At 38.6% G+C, this 18316-nt stretch overlaps 1 protein-coding gene across 7 annotated transcripts in view; it reads right to left on the bottom strand.

Moving 5' to 3' along the window:
• The window catches only part of BLTP1 (bridge-like lipid transfer protein family member 1), a 204629-nt gene extending 186711 nt beyond the window's left edge, over positions 1–17918 (bottom strand). For all 7 annotated transcript variants that reach the window (XM_059923532.1, XM_059923536.1, XM_059923535.1 and 4 more), the window contains exons 1-3: positions 17688–17918; positions 16126–16213; positions 502–631 (exon numbers count right to left, since the gene is read on the bottom strand). In XM_059923532.1, coding sequence (XP_059779515.1) covers positions 502–598 — 97 coding nt within the window. In that variant the 5' untranslated portion in view covers positions 599–631; positions 16126–16213; positions 17688–17918. The remainder of the gene's footprint in view (positions 1–501; positions 632–16125; positions 16214–17687) is intronic.
• Between the last annotated feature and the right edge of the window lie 398 nt (positions 17919–18316).

The raw sequence follows: 18316 nt of genomic DNA, 5'->3' as shown, positions 1-18316 counted from the left end.
CCCTCTCTCTGCAATTTAAGTATACACTGCCTTGTATTATTTGTGTACACCTAGAAAAGTTTGGCAATATAAGACAAAAAAACTTATTACTGGAAAAGCCCACTGTCAAGTGCATAAAGAGTGAGGAAAGAGATGAGAAGATTAATTAGGCAAAAACATATTTACCACGAGGATTTATCACTTTTATAATAAAACAAAAGTGTTTGCTTATATGTTGGGATGGGGAATGGAAGAGCTGATCTGAAACAGGAAAGATAAGGTATGTCTTTCTTCTCATCCCATTTCTCTTAAGTCAGACAAGGAGGCAGTCTAAGGAAAATAGCCTTCCAGAGCAGTTTCCAGAGCAAATATTCATAGAAGCATAGATTAAAATCTTCTCCCCCAAAAATAAACAAATGGTAGTGTAAGCATTCTAACTTCAGTCAACCACTGCTTAAAATGTGGCAGTTTTTAATCCATACACAAAAAACAATAAAGTACAAGAAAATATATTCTACTTACCAACAAGAAGCCAAACAACATTGGAATTGTGTTCTGTAAGAAAATCTTCCAATTGAGTGATACTAGGAACAATACTCTCATTCTTCCTTTGATCCATTACTTAAGTTTTTCCAGAATAGCATCTAAAGGCCTGAAAGAGTTCAAAGGTTAAATTCAGAACTTAATCTATGTAAGGGGAAAATCAGGTGAATTTAATAAATGTGAAAGTTTATTAAATCATATTCTGCTTTCTTCAATAAGAATGCAAAAATATAACAAACAACAAACATGTCCACATTTCTACATAAAATATAAAACAATGTATCATATTTTTAATGTCCTGATTTCACCATTCTAAGTATGAATAGAGACTCAGGTTCATTTACTATACTCTGGCTCAAAATAAGAGGGACATAATTATTCTTAAATCTAATCTAAGATACTTATCTCAACAATAAAGGAGTAAGTATTAATCATCTACACTAGACAAATTCACCTAGACTTGTCCTAAAAACTGCTACTTAATAATAATATATTTATATATTAAGTTATATTAATCCTTCTTAACCTCTATCAGCTGTGTATTCCCATTATTCCATGGAGAAACAATCTTCCTAGTTTAGATTCACTCTGGATAGTTCGGACAGTAAGCAGATCTCCTGCTACTGGATGCTCAGGATAAATTACAACATATGTCAAATTGTGATCAGACATGAAAAATGTATGTGTATGTGTGTGTGTGTGTGTGTGTGTACGTACTGAGAATGAACAAAAAGTGAGGAATGAAAGTTCTGATTTTATGATCTAAGAAACAAGAAAATTATCCCTCTGATAATACAGTATTAGCATGACTAACCCAACCCACCTATAACAAAATTATCTTGTGATAAATCAGAAAAAGGGGGGACAGAAGCTAGACAAAGAAAGCTATGTAGTTAATAATCCCTTAAGACCAAACAGTATATGTGACTTTTATGAACAACTAGAAAAACAGATTTTAAAACAGGAAGAATATGTGAGGACAACTTTCTAGATGAAATTCAGTACAGTTAGCTTGTCAACTTAAAAGTGTTTTCTGTTTACTCGCCACAAATCTATCTTCATAGATCACAAAACAAGTTTAAAACTGGGTGAGACAACATTGCAAGATACTATCTACAAGAGATTACAATATTTCATATTTCTACATTGTTGAAATCAGTATAATTTAGAGGCAAATTAAACATGCATTTTTTAAAAATGAAGAGCTCATAATAAAAGGTTTATTATTAAAAGTGATACGCAAACCTAAGGGCAAGATGGCTAAAGAAATTTTTTTAATGTTTTCATTTTTCAGTGAACCGTTTTTCCTATGGTTTAGAGAGTAAAAAATGTTCACATATTGAAAATACTGGTGGCGGCCAAAGGCGTGGGGTGGCGGAAATGATTGAAGATGTTCAAAGGGCACAAACTTCCAGTTATAAGATAAATAAGTTCTGGGAGTGTAATGAACAGCATGGTGACTATAGTTAACAACACTGTATTGCATATTTGAAAGTTGCTAAGAGATCTTAAAAGTTCACATCACAAAAACGAACAATGTGTAACTATGCGAGGTGATGGATGTTATCTAAACTTACTGTGGCGATCATTTTGCAATATACACATATATCAAATCATTATGTTGTATACATTAAACTAATACAATGTTATATGTCAATTATATTTCAATAAAACTGGGAAAAATGTTGTATTTTTCAAGGCTTTGAAAAATCTGTCAACTAGCAACTTAAAATTTGGAGGCTAACTTTTACAACATGAGCTTTCTTTCTTCCCTTTTCAGTTTTGTAGACTAGAAGAAGTAAAAATTTTAAAAGAGAGAAAACACTTTGAAAAGACCTATAATCTGAAACCAAATATTCACATATTATATAATGGTTTACATATTATAAAATAACATCTATACCTATTTCATACTTATTTTTACCATTTTACAGATGTATCACCAGCACACTACTGAGGATGAAAAGAGCACCTGGTGACTCCTAGGGGATGCTCCATGAGGGATGCACCCTGGCATTCGGATCTCCACATAAAAGGGAAAGTGATCTATCCACCAAAAGGATCTACAGTCCTCACGCAAAATCACCTGGACCACCCACCACTGTAACAACCCACAACCAAAGAGAATGTAAGTAGAAAGAGGGTATTCAAGTTACCAAGAGAGAAAAGTGCAGTATCACACAGTTTTAACCAACATTTGTCCAATTACTAGTTAATGCAAAACCTTTAAGAGAAATCAACAGATAAAGGCTTAATAGTTAAAAGAACATATTTTGAGCAAATACAGAAGTAAAGGCTAAGACTTACCAAGGGCCCTAAAGTAAAAAGTAGACATTTTGGCATAAAGTAAGTGAGTAAAAACAACACTGGACACAGAAAATCCAGACTGAAACGGGGCTCTATGCTTTGCCACACTGTTTAAGTGGCACACCACCAATCCCTTAAGAAAGAGGAAGTGGAGACTGATATAAGAACCTACTGCAAAACCTTTTCATGGAGCAAATGATGGAATAAAAAACAAATTGGTTGTTTCCTCTTCCTTTTCCCTTCCTGAACAGTTCGGTCTAAAAGCCATAATGTGGGACTTCCCTAGTGGCACAGTGGTTAAGAATCTGCCTGCCAGTGCAGGGGACACGGGTTCGAGCCCTGGTCCGGGAAGATCCCACATGCCACAGAGCAACTAGGCCCATGTGCCACAACTAGAGCCCCCGAGGCACAACTGCTGAAGCCCGTGCGCCTAGAGCCCGTGCTCCGCAGCAAGAGAAGCCCATGCACCGCAACAAAGAGTAGCCCCCGCTCACCACAACTAGAGAAAGCCCGCGCGCAGCAACAAAGACGGAAGGCAGCCAAAAATAAATAAAGAAACCAATTAATTTAAAAAGAGAGAGCAGATTGCTCCATCTCCTATTAAATAAATAAACAAACAAATAAATAAATAAAATTTAAAAAGCCATAAGGTGAAGCAGAGTAAGGCAGGCACCTGCACATGGGGGAGAGAGGGACAGGAGTCTCAGTGGCCTAGAGTAGAATATCAGAGCCAAATAATACCTTTAAATACCCATTTGTGCGGTGATGAGGCTAGTGGAAAAGTGGCAGTATTTCAGGGTACTGAAGCCATAGCAGGATGAGGAGGCGATACTTGCAGGGAAGAGGTCAGGCACAGGGTGCTGGAGACTGAGTGGAAGGACGAGGGTCCAAGGCAGGGGGAGAGGGGCAGGAGAAGCAGTCCAGCTCAAGGTGTCAGAGCCTGGGCGAGTGAAGTCATCCACACAGGCAGGTTGCCTGGTGCAGGGTGTCAGAACCCAAGTGGAAGGCATCAGACCCCAAAGAGATGGGTAGCGCTTCCATGCAGGAGGGCGATCTGGGGTACTGCATTGATGCAGGAGCAGGATACGAAGGGCGAACACCTGGGAGATAGCCCCTGCAGGGGATGGGGGAGGGGATTAATCAAGTAAGTAAACATATCAAGAATAATGGGAGCCAAGTTTCTCACTGCTAGAGGATATATAAAGGAAGAAAATCAGAATTAAGCCTGTGGTGTTGGATAAGAACTGGAGGTACGGTTTTCAATATAAACGGATATAGAAACAAATATAGCTGTAAATGTATATATGTATATGTATGCATATGTTCATTAACAGGCCCTGAGAGCAGCAACACCCCAATACAAATGAGCAGAGAACTTTTCTTCTAAAAACGGTTTTCTATTAAGAGAGCTCCTTGAAGAAATGGCTGATTCCACAACTAGGGCAGGGAAAGTCAAGATGAGCCTTGTTTTCCAGAAAGGAAAGAAGTATTCAAAGAATGATAGGAACATGTCAAAAGGACATAAAAACCAGAGGCTCCCACTGGCAAAATCTGGGACAATTTAAGCAGTAAAATAAATAATAGTAATAAATTACAGCCCATTTAATAAATACAAATCTATGAGTCCATACGAATATAAATAATCAATTAAATTTTGATGAGCAACAGGATACTCATATCCTCTCAAAATAACTGCCCCCCAAAATAATTATTAATGACAAAGGGAAAAAGAGGAACTCTGAAAAACCTGGCAATTAACTAAGTGATCAACGTAAACACCATCAATATAGGGACAAATCAAAATCGTGTACTTTTTAATAGAAGAAAACAGCCTCGCTTCCTTGATATTCCTGCCAAAGATGCATAACCTGAATCTAATCTATCTTGCCTCTCTCTTCTGAATCATAATGACCAACAGAGATTGTTTTAGTCATCTTTGAATCCAAAATACCAGTGACAATGCCTTGAACACAGTCACTGTTTTCAAGTATCATATCATTTTAAATGGCATTTTTATCTAATACGTAAGAAGGTAACACTGATCTACATGTTTTAAGACATGTTCTCTCAATATTTTCATGATTCACCTATATTCTTCTCTTCATTCTTCCTGAAATCCACGGTACTCATTTCAAAACTGCTGTCCACATTAGAAAAGAAATTGTGGCAATTAATATTTTAGTGGCATACAAAGAAAACCATGAAAATGTGAAACAGTTTAATCAAACACAGCAACAACCAGAGATTTATCAAAGTCCCTAATTTAATACCACCACTACTACCAACATTCTTAGAAATAGCTTTCCAAAAAAGATTACTTTTCAAAATGAATTATCTGTAAAATCTTTTCAAATACTACATTCAACCTATTTTCTCTTCCACTAGCAGGAAGGAATAAAACTATCTAACATCTAATACTTGCATCATCAGACTTTTAAAGATAGAACTCCAAATCTTGATTGGTCCTACAAGAATAGAGGTCATCCTACAAGTCAATACAAAAAATACAAATAATCTGATAGAAAAATGAGAAAATATATAAACAGGCAATTCACAGAGAAAGATAATCAATATCACTAGCAACTGGGGATAATCACAATTTATCACCCACTATAAGCGAAAATTAGATAGACTGAAAACAACTACATTGGCAAAAGTATGGGGAAATGGGCACTTATACAGTTGATGGGAGTAAACTGCCTTTGAGAAGACCAATTTATCAGATACTATAAAAATGTACATGCTTTGACTTGAACATTTCAGTTCTAAGGCTCTATTTATTTCTCAGAAATACTTAGACACAAAGATGTTTTTTCAAGGACAATCACTGCAACATTATATATCATACTGAGAAAACAGAAAAAATGTCAATTAATAGGAAAATAGTTAAATAAATTATGGTACACTCTTACCATATAAATACTATTACCATGTGAAATAATATGCAGCCTTTTTAAAAGAATAAAATAGCTCTATAGGGGATAATACAGAGAAATGTCCAGGCTACATGTAATGTTAGCAGGAGAAAAGCAAGTTGAGCGAAAAGATGTATAGTATTCCACTTACATTTTTAAAAAAGACTATCCATTATGTGTATTACATATATACACCATATAGATATACCACATATGCATGTACATATATTGTGTGTGCATATGTATATACTTTTTTTGTTTTGTTTTGTTTTGTTTTGTTTTTTAATTTTATAGCTACTTTATTTATTTATTTATTTTTGGCTGTGTTGGGTCTTCGGTTCGTGCGAGGGCTTTCTCTAGTTGCGGCAAGCGGGGGCCACTCTTCATCGCGGTGCGGGGACCGCTCTTCATCGCGGTGCGCGGGCCTTTCACTATCGCGGCCCCTCCCGTTGCGGGGCACAGGCTCCAGATGCGCAGGCTCAGTAGTTGTGGCTCACGGGCCCAGCTGCTCTGTGGCATGTGGGATCTTCCCAGACCAGGGCTCAAACCCGTGTCCCCTGCATTAGCAGGCAGATTCTCAACCACTGCGCCACCAGGGAAGCCCTACTTTTATTAATCTGCAAAAACATTAGCTAAGCCATTACCTCCAAGAGCAGTGGGAGGAGATTTGGGGGAAGGAAAAGAATCAGTAAAGTAGGACTTTCACTTTTACTCTTGATAACTAAGTACTATTTAAATGTTTTACAATTGGCTTGTAATTCTTCCATAATTTAAAAAGAAAAAAGGGAGGGTGGTGGCTGGAAGACAGGACATGACAGGCGAGAAAGGGGCTTCTCTTGCCCAAGCACACACCCCTTGGCCTCTCCTTATAACTATGGCCAAGGAATAGGTGTTTCCCAACCCAAAAATATCAACTTGATCTTCCGTCATTCTACCATCGTGCCTTTCCTTCTACGGTTCTTAAATCTTTGCCTTTTTTAAAAATTAAAATGCAAATACCAAGCAATATGAAACTCAAAGCCTTCATCAAAACATCAGAAAGATCAGTTAACACCTTAGCAAGAATTATTTGATTTGATAGCCTTGAGTGTAAGAATGGAAGCTGAACAGCTGTACTGTTCTAGAGAGGGGCAAGCTACAAACAAGGAAGGAAGTAGAGAACACTAAACAGGAAAGAGACTGGAGGAAGGGAGAAAGAGGAAGCAGTTACCAAGGGAAAACAGAAGAGTCAAAAGGCCCTGCTTCAGGCTGTATTGTTCCAGAAGCAGACCATTATGTGGACTGAGAGCATGGACTCTGTACTAGACCACCTGGGTTCAAAAACCAGCTCTGGGCTTCCCTGGTGGCGCAGCGGTTGAGAATCTGCCTGCCAATGCAAGGGAACCAGGGTTCAAGCCCTGGTCTGGGAAGATCCCACATGCCGTGGAGCAACTAGGCCCGTGAGCCACAACTACTGAGCCTGCGCGTCTGGAGCCTGTGTTCCGCAACAAGAGAGGCCGCGATAGTGAGAGGCCCGCGCACCGCGATGAAGAGTGGCCCCCGCTTGCCGCAACTAGAGAAAGCCCTCGCACAGAAACGAAGACCCAACACAGCCAAAAATAAATAAATAAATAAATAAAATGTAAAAACCAGCTCTGACATTATAGCTATGTGATCATGGGCAAGTTACCTAACCACTCTGTGCTCTATTTCTTCATCTGTTAAATGAGGACACTAACAGTACCTACCTCACAGAGTTGTATAGTGAGAATTGATGAGTTCAGATATGTAAAGCATTTAGAACAATGCGTAGCACATAGTAGATAATACATTGTGTAAACGCCTGATACTGGCAACAAATGCCATTGGTGTCTTGCCCATAAACTGTTGACATTCACCTCTACACCAGAAGATTATTCATTCTGAACACCTGTAACATCCTACTGTAGGCTGCTTTCTGGCTGCAGGAACATGCTCAGTTTGTCCTCAGGGCAAGCCAGAAATGCCAGAGTTAATGTCAATGATGGCTAGGAAGTTGGTGGGTAAACGCCTGCAGCTTCCCTGCTCTTGGCTTGGGATAACTCTGGGGAATATTTTATTTAGTCTCCGTGAGTTCTCCAGCGGTAGTGAGCTCCAGATGCCCACAGTGGTAACTGTATCTTAGCATTTATCACACTGTATTGTAATTATCAGTTTAGAAGTCTGTCTTCCCACCAAGACAGCTAACTGCCCTTTAAGGATATGCTTGCCCTATTCATTGAGTGTGCAATATCCAACAAAGTTCCTGGTATGCAGTAGTCTCTCAATAAATACTTGTTTCATAAATGAATGAAATAAATGCATCATTATAAAAAGTACATCATTATGAGCTATTGCCAAAGGTAAGCAAGTATTTCCACTGTACTCAAGGCCAAGAGAGTCCTAAATGATCTTTTTCACACTCAAGAAAATTTGGTTTTCATTCACTTGAGTTTAAGAAAAGGATATCAAAATATCCTTTTGATAACCCAATTCCAAATATAACAAAAATGAAGGAAAAAAATTAATCATACTCAAATCCGTCATGCAACAATAAAGTCACAATTATTTGTATAAAAGGCATTCACATACCTTCAGACCATTATATTAAAGTTCTTTGAATTTAATCACTGTTCCTTTTCCATAAAGGAAACTACCTGGGGTTTTTTTTGTTTGTTCCTTTGTTTTTTTAATTTTTTTTGAAGTATAGTTGATTGTGCCAATCAACTATAGTTTGGCACAAGATTGTTGTGCCCATCTCTGCTGTGCAGCAAAGTGACTCAGTTATACACGACATTCTTTTCTTTTATATTCCTTTCCATTATGGTTTATCACAGGATATTCAATACAGTTCCCTGTGCTACATGGGTTTTAAGAGTTGGAAAATATATCGACTTCATAGCTCTCCTTTAAGCTTCATCAACATTGGCATTCTCTTCAACATCAAGCTTGAATACCTATTAGCACATAGCAGCATTCTGGATACTAGAAATTCTGTGAAGTATGCACTTTGTACACACTTTTGCATTGCTTGCCCATAAACCAAACTTGACTGATTTTACATTAACTGTTATAGAATATACACTTACTTGAAAACTTTTCAGGTGCGGTTTGGTTTCTGTAAATATGTAAGAAATTACCTTGAGATACCTTTGTAGAGGTCCCAATTTCAAAGTCATTTATATCCTCCTTAATTAAGAAGTCAGGTAATTGACCCAAAGAGCTCAGTAAATACCAACACAAAGGAACTGCCAAAACAGACTGCTTAAGTTTCCTATGGCATAATGACATCCCAAAGCAAAAGTAAAACACAAATCAGATGGCAACATTTTTATACAAAATGAAGTTTCAAGAGTGTTTAATTCATTTGAACTGTTTCTACAATGGCTCAAGTAGTCTGAACACTCAGCAATCTAAAGGCAGTGGGCCTGAAACAAATGACTTTGTGATGCTCCTTCCAATTCTATGACGCTACACAAATAAAATAATACAAAATAGAAAAGTACCTGCAATTGAACATCTCAAGCAAAAGAAATATGTAAACATTTACATTTAAGATAGTATTGGAATGCATATAAAGGTTGGTATTACCAACTGAGCATATAGTGATTTGAAGAGCCCTCTACGCCTAAAAAAATTTGCCCATCAGGATACAAGGCCTAAAATCCCACCATCCATTTCTTCAAATAGAGTACCAACCAATATCCTCTCTTAAAATGCAAAGATATCTTTAGAGTATCTCAATAATAGCTACCATTAATTATTACCATGTGTTATTAGTATAAATTAATTCAATAGATTACTTTTCTCATTAACAAGCAAGATCCAGGAATATCACAAAAGGCCTGAGATTCCTGAAAACGGGAAAAACCTTAAAAAGAAGATGGTGGGCAAAAAAAGCAAATTTAGTTTCCTTAAAAAATGTGGTCAGGGTTGGCAGCTTTGTGTACATAAAGCAAAATTATGTAATGTCCTATTCTGTTCATTTAAACAAACAAAATAGACAATTATTCTCTTAGATCAAACAGATTGGGAATAATCCTCTCTACCTAGAAAGAGTCATTCCAGGACCCTTTCAGCCCCAGGATTCTACATGCAACAAGCACAATTTGACCTATAAACTATTAACTAACTCTAAAGACCAACAGAATTAAGTGGTAAAGTAACAATCAGAAATAACAGAAATCAAACAGAATAGGCTTTAAAGCAGATTTGCAATGTAAAGCTCCCTCTCTCTATCCCTTCTAGCCCTTCCTTAGCTGTGAGATAACTGGAGCAAATTACTTAATCTCTTTGAGCCTGTTTCCAAGTTGTAAAATGGCCATCTCTTCCTTGAAGAGCAAACATAAAACTCAGAGCAAAGTGTTTGACAAGAAACACATTATAACAGTGGTAGCTAAGCTATCATTAATGTTCTTTTTTCAAAGAAAACCAGTTCAACACAAGGTGAAAGTTAAAAAACCATAAGATGCACACCAGTAAACAATGACTAATGTATTGTTAGTAAAAGATAAAAATATAAAAGAGAAATATATATATTTAATTAAACAACAGAAATTTATAACAAAGAAGAAATTAGTTGATATAAATGACAATCAAAAATGTATTAAATGCACCAAACTTTTGGACAGCATGGGCCATGAGTCTAGGGAGCACTAAAAAAAAAAAAAAATGTATTAAGTTAATATGAATAACATAGCTCTAAAAATACTATTGAGATTCTTAAAAGCAGATCAAATACCAAAGTTCAATTGTCACCAGGCCATTATTGCTGAAGTACTGATATTATTCAGATATGGTGACCAACGATTCAAACAGTATAAATCAACAAACTAATGTGGTGTACCTTTTAATATCATAATCTGTGCTACAAAAATGGTTCTTCATGTCACATATGGAAGAGTTAACATCTAAGAAGTCATATCATCCAATAAAAATACTGCACTTTAGCAAACCTCACTGCTATAGCCAGAAATTTATGCTGGTTCACCTAAATATTTATAGAAAGCACAAAAAACAAAACGAAACTCTTAAAAAGCTGAAGAAAGCATATCTACTAATGATGGGGTAAAAAGAGCTAACTTCAACTTCTTCAAATCTAGAAGAAACCATGATTTATAAATATTACCCACCTCCATACAGCACACCAGAAGGAATTACTACCTTCAGCGTATTCTTCAATATGGCCAGCAATACAAAGACATCAACAGAAAGTGCCATGAGTGAAAAGTTTAACCCTTCAACTTCTGCATCCCATAAATTGATTAGCTGTGGGGTTTTGTTTTCACTTTTTGTACTGGCTGGTGAACACAATCTACAAGTTTCTTTTAATTCTTTTAATCTAGAATTCTATATATCCCTTCCATATTGACACACCAGAAGGCATAAAACTTTAAAAAAACTAGCATCAGCAAAGTAAAATTCTAAAGAAGGTTTCTTGTAATAAAACCAGTATTTCCATTTTCTTATCTGGCCCTTAATCTTGTTATCTTCTGCCTTAAGTCACATCAGAAAACCCCACCTAATATATATTCAAACTACTCACCCAATAAAATAGGGTCTTTGGATATGGGGGAGAGGGAGGAAGAAACTGGTCATGTGTGTTTACCAACAATCTCATCATATCAAGTTCAAGGAAATTATTTTTTATTAGCATGTTGCTATGCAGAGAGCCCAAAAGATCCATTTAATAGCCAATTCCTATGAACTGAGAACACTGCTGTAATTGAAATTGAACTTCTATGCACCTACTACAACAAAAAAGGCTGCTTCAGGAAAAAATGCAGATGTGACCTTATACAATACTACTGGTGATACCTGACACAGTATTTTAAATGGATATGGAGCTGGATAGAAACACACTTTCCATATACATCAAAAGTGACAGAGTCCAATAAGGTGAGTAGTCTATAAAGTTTAGACTGTAAACATTTTGGACAATGTTATATTACTCTTTGAAATATTCATGCCATGGTATTAACTCACCATTATAATGATAAAATATAGCTACCATAAAATGGCTAACATTTATTCACTGCTTGCTATGTGCCAGGCACTGTTCTAAACACTTTACATGTATTTACTGATCTAATTGTCAGAAATAACTACCTACTTACAATTCCCCATTTTACAGATGAGGAAGTTGTGGCAGTGAGAAGCTAAGCACAAATACGGCTAAGACATGGCTGACCTGGGATTTGAACCTAGACAGTCTGGCTTTAGAGTCTGTGTTATATTGCCTCTCATATCATATATGTTCACAGAAATCAGCCTGTACTTGTCTTTTACTCCTCAATTTCTTTGCTATGAAAAATGAGTTCCTTCCTTCTACCTCTAAATTCTAGTTTAGGAGCTAATATTGAATGTTACCAAAATCCATATTTTGGTATAAAAAATTCATATTTTGCCCACTATGGCATTGTTTTCTCCTAAAAGAATCCTCTATTAAATCAAAGGTCAGCAATCACTTTTTTAAATTAACTACAAGAGGCAACACATCAAGTTATTGAGCCTAATTAGCGGCAATGGAGACCAAATGGTAAAGTGAGCCAAATCTGACTGAACCACCTCCCCACTTTTCTGTACTTCTCTCACCTGGATATAAAGGCTGAATCTACATATTCTTAAAGAGCTTATTTGCCCCCCTAAAGAAACTGACAATTGATAGAAAGTGCGTGGTAGTTTTTAAATATGTCCAAAAAGTATCTGATATTCCTCCCTTCAAGAGGTGGAGCTTAATTCATTCCCCTCCCAAGTGTGGGCTGGACTTAGTGATTCAGTTCTAGAACAGGGCAAAGCAATGGTTTGTGACTGGGTCAAAAATGGCATCACAGCTTCCTCCTTTCTTTCTCTCTCTCTCTCTCTCTGATCATCTGCTCCAGGGGAAGACAGCTGCCTTGTTAGGACACTTCAGAAGCCCTAGAGAAGTTCATGTGGTGAGGATTTCAGGCCTCCGGCCAACAGACATGTGAATGAACCATCATGGAGGCAAATCTTCCAGCCCCAGCTGAGCACTCAGTTGATTGAAGTCCCAGCCAATCAACTACAACCTCATGAGACCTGAAGCCAGAAGCAACCAGTTCAGTCACTCCCAAATTCCCAACCCACAGAAACTCTGAGATAATAAATATTTGAAGCCACTAAGTTTTGGGATAATTTCTTACTCTGCAATAGATAACTAATACAAAGTATGAGAAAGGTAATTTTGTGAGATATCTGCAAGCTATCTCTACCCTGATGGTTCATACCTGCCATCTTAAACTCAACTACCCTCACTCCACTCCTCCTCACCAAATGATCAGGAGTCAGCAATATAACACCAAGAAGGCTACCAATCACATGAATGAATCATATACTCTTTCCACCATAAGTGGGAGTCTCCTGCAAGGACTCTGTGGCGCAACCTCTATCCTGCCTCCTACAAATTTATCTGTACCCATAATCATCACCACCTCCCTCCCCCCCTGTCTCGGGAGAGGTCTATCTGAAGCACCCCTGACTTGCATCTTTGTATTCTATCCCTTCCAACTTGGTTAATGACCTTGCTGCACCAATTCTTCTCCCTCACTCTTCTATCTTCAAATTCTCTTTCTGATGGCTTCTTATCCTCAGCAAATAAAGACTGTAAATGTATTCATATCATTCGTACCTTTAAAAAACAAAAACCCTCTCTCAAACTCATCTATCTATCTATCTATCTCAAACTATCTCTAACTATCCCCTGTTTAAAACCAAACTTTCTGAAAGAGCAAATGACATTAGCTATTTCAATTCCTTATCTCTTAGCCAGTGTGAACTGGATCCACCTATATAATTGCTCTTGCTGAAGTCAATGACTTAACTGACATGTCCAATGGATATTTGTGTTATCCTCATTTTATCTGATGTCTCAAAGATGCCTAATACTCATTCCTTTTCTCCAAACTCAGTTCTTCCACTTACTTGTGACTCTGCTGATCTTCTCCCACTTCCCTGCCCACTACTTCATCTCTTTTGAGGTATGTTTTCCTTCCACCTTACCCTTAAATACCCTTAAATATTAGTGTTCCTCATCCTCATTTCTCTTCTTTTACCCTATGTTTTTCTTCCTGACTGATCTCATCCATTCCCATTGCTTTTCACTATCATCTATAAACTGTGACTTCAAATTTATATCTCAAGCTGAGTCTTCTTCTTAACTCAGATCTGTATATACAACTGCCTAATGACATTTCTTGGAAGTCACAGATGCCTCAAATGTAATAGCCTCAACTGAACTCATCTCCTCCAACCATGTTCCTCAATCTATTTCTCTTCCTATATATTCCCTCGGTAAATGGCCTGGAATCCACTCAGTTTCCCAAGCCAGGTATCAGATAATTCATTTATTCTGAAAATATTTATTAAACATTAATTATAAAATTGAACATGATAATGGCTAGAAATCACCCTGACTCCACTTTCCCTCAAGCCCACTAAATCTTATCCATTCTATCTCCTTTATAGCTATCTAATCCATCTCCATCCCTTAATTCCCATTTACACTACTGTGCTTCTAATTCTCATTTGCCACGTGGATTACTACAATAGCCTCTAATTGACTGCCACGCTTCCAAGCTCATCTCTCTACAACTCATCATCCAGATTGTTGCATCTGACCATGTCCTTTCTATTTGTCATATATAAGTTCCCTGAAATTTTCTCAAATTAAAGAGTTAATTTTCTTAATCTCCCATGAACTTTTGAAATTCTATCACTATCTTTTTATAATTTATTTTTTGAGGTAACATTGGTTTATAACATTATATAAGTTTCATGTGTACATTATATTTGTACTTCTGTATAAACTACAATGTGCTCACCAACAAAAATTTATAGTTTCTATCCATTACCATACAGTTGATCCCCTTTTCCCTTTTCGCCCTACCCCCCCCCAATCCCTTTCCCTCTAGTAACCACTACTCTGTTCTCAGTAACTGTGTTTTTGTTTGGTTTGTTCATTTAATTTGTTTGTTTTTTATATTCCACATATGAGTGAAATCATGTTATTTGTCTTTCTCCATCTTATTTCAGTTAGCATAATACCCTCAAGGTCCATCCATGTTGTCACAAATGGCAAAGTTACATCTTTTTTTTATGGCTGAGTAGTATTCTATATATATATATCACATTATTTACAATAGCCAAGATATGGAAACAACCCAAGTCCCCATCAACAGATGAATGGATAAAGAACATGTGGTCAACTACAATCTCTAACATGGAAAAGAGTACACTAAAGTGAAGTCTGTAAGAATCCTAGTTTCCCACTGTACCTTAAAGTAGCTCTAGTAGAGTGCCTTCCTTTATTAACTAAAATAATATGAAAGAATTATTATAAATACAAACACTTATTGTATGAGTAGTGCTGTTTTCCTAGTCTTTTACATAAACCAAAAACATCCTTGCATATAAAACTTTTATAAAAGATACGGGTTCAGGGAGTTCCCTGGTGGTGCAGTGGTTAAGAATCCACCTGCCAATGCAGGGGACACGGGTTCGATCCCTGGTCCAGGAAGATCCCACATGCCCACGGAGCAACTAAGCCCGTGTGCCACTACTGAGCCTGTGCTCTAGAGCCCACGTGCCACAACTACTGAAGCCCATGCACCTAGGGCCTGTGCTCTACAACAAGAGAAACCACCACAATGAGAAGCCCACACCCCGCAGCGAAGAGTAGCTCCCGCTCGCTGCAACTAGAGAAAGCCCAGGAGCAGCAACGAAGACCCAATGCAGCCAAAAATAAATAGATACATAGATAAATAAATAAATAAATAAAAGATATGGGTTCACAAAAATCTTACCTTCTAGAAAAAAGTTCACTACTCTGTACTCTCCAGGGCCATGATGACCACTACTCTTAACAGAAGCCTGAAAAAATGCCTGACGTACGGTACTCAATAAATATTTATGAAATTAATTAAGATTTTCTCAATCATGTTTAACCATGTCTTCTACTATTCTCCATTGAACTCATAGTGAAAAATACACTTAAGTTCAAACAAACACATATTCTATAAAGAACAAACCAAACGTCAACTAATTTTCTTCCTTTCTTTTTATAACCCTTTATAAATGGGCAGATTAATGAGGAAGCAAAAGAGAGAAAAGGAAGTTGACACTTGATACAGAATCAAGCCAACGATTCCCTTCGCTTTCTCCTGCCAATACACAAGCTAAACACATGACTCAACTGTCAGTCACATAGCAATAGTTCAAAAGTCAGGTAAAATGAATGGCAGGTCACGTTATACACTACTGTCACCCCACCCCCATTCTTAGACCATTCGATCAGGTTAAATTACAACTGAAGCAGAAAGTCAGATTTCCTCTATCTGAGCTTTAACTGAAAACCCAATATATTTACCAAGTTTTTTTTCCAGAGTCTGTAATGTTCTGTTTTTCCTTTTCTTGATCTTCAGAAGGCCTGTCTGCAGTGTTTCATCTTACCACACCTGAAAAGATCACCCATTTTAACCAATTATACATGATATTCTGGCTTTATCAGCAGTTTCACCATTTTAGATTAAATGATTTGATTACACATGCACCTGCGTGTGTGCACACACAAGAAAAGCCTTTAGTGTTAATCCAATATTACATTTCCTCCTTTAAAGTTTCTGAACAAGAAATACTCCTAAAACTAGAATAAGACCACAATTTCCGAACTACAGTCTTCCAAAGGTTTCAAAACCACTGTACGTATGGAAAGGGCATGATTTTGGTAATCAGAGGGTTCTAGAGGTCAAATCCTACCTTTAAAACATACTCCTTGAAAAAGTTGTTCTCTCAAACTGTTGGGTCCTTGCCGGCAAGAATGGTGCCTCAGTTTCCTTCCTATTCCCACCTGGCACACTTTTTATCAAATGAAAATCACCTTGCAAATTCTCACGATGCTTGGGAGTGGTAAAGCATACTGATTAAGGGACTCTAAACTGGAGTACAATTACCTGATCTAAATCACAGCTCTGACTTTCGACAAGTTGTTTTTTAGGGCTGTGGGATTTAGTTCTCTCATCTATAAAATGAGAGTAACAACAGACTTTATATGATAGGATTGTTATGATGATTAAATAAGATAATATATGCACATAAAGCATGTACCACTTAATACTGATATAAGATAAATGTTCTGGTTAATTCATCTATTTTTATACTTTATGTATCTAGTGAACTTAAAATAAATCAGCTTCAATGCCATGCACAGAGTTGAAAGCAGCAACATGAAACCAGTTGAAACTTAGACGCTTGAACAGTCATAGAAAACAATGATTTCCTTACAGAGGAAATTTACAAGAACTCTTTCCCTTTAACAAGCGTCCCTAACTTGCATCTGTCAAAACTAAGGCCAAGAGGAGCGGGAGGGGGACAATTCTCCAGAGGGAAAATCAACTTCCCTTCACCCTCCTTTGGTCAAAAGATGTTTCCGCTGAAACGTACTCTTCCATAGTGTAGACCCAGCAAGCACCAATCAGAATACAAACACACCACGCCTGGGGAGTAAAGAGGGTTTCTAAGGCTCCACCGCCCTTGGTCCAAAATCGACTCTGCGTTAACCAGTATGGGGTCTCCTGCAGCCCGGTGCAGCTAACAAGGCTGAAGCCAGAGTTTGCAGGTGCACGGTCCTTCCCACACACCCGCAGGTGGGCGTCGCCCGCCCTCCATACCACTACGCAGGGGCCAGTTCCTGCATTCGAGCCCCCAGTCACCCATCATGGCCCTTTCTGGCCTTCTCATGGACCTTCGACACACGGTGTACAAGTCCCCGTGCTGCAGGTAAGGATGGCAAACGAATAAGAGATGAGTCGACGCCGCACCAGGCAGTCGCGACGAAGCCACACCTCCCTGATTCCGACCAGACTGAGGTCCAGAGATGCTGGGAGGAGTGCTGCCCACCCAAACCCTGCTCAGCCGGACCCATCCCCTCACCTGAGCGAGCGCCGGGGCGGCCCGGAATCGCTCTGGTCTCTCTCCGGGGGATGCCGAGGGCCTTGGGCGGCGGCGGCGGCGGCAGCTGCAGCGCCCAGCCGGACACGGCCTGCTGAGCGCTGCGCGGGTCCACACCCTCCAGCCCCGCCACCCGGACCCGCCGCCCGAAATCCGGCCCGGGACCCCAGCCTCTGACACAGAGTGGGGCGGAGGAGGATGGGAGGGGTCCGAGTTGGGGCCGGGCGACACTGCGGCTGCGTCAATTGGTAACGTCATACGTCACGGCGCCGGCGCCTCGAGGCACGCCACCCGAGCCCCGCCCAGGAATTGGGACGCCCCGCCCCTTCTCCCCCTCCTGGGCGGGCTGGGGGTGGAACTTCGACCTTGAGGCGGAGGTTAGGGACGGGTTTGAAAAATCATTTCGCTACCCACCCTAAGCGAATGGTAATGAATTGCCTTCCTGAGGCCAAGAGGCAGATGAGCACAGGTGGGGACAGATCGCTAACAAAAAGGAGACCGGTGCTCTGATTTGAAGAGAATCCGCTCTGAATAGAGAGCAAAACTTTTATGACCGTATCAATAAAGGGAGCTTCATTGTGTGAAATGCTGCCACAGCGAATCTCTTAAAA

Source organism: Balaenoptera ricei, chromosome 5, assembly GCF_028023285.1.
Source record: "Balaenoptera ricei isolate mBalRic1 chromosome 5, mBalRic1.hap2, whole genome shotgun sequence".
Lineage (NCBI taxonomy): Eukaryota > Metazoa > Chordata > Mammalia > Artiodactyla > Balaenopteridae > Balaenoptera > Balaenoptera ricei.
This window is presented reverse-complemented; position numbering and strand designations above follow the sequence as displayed.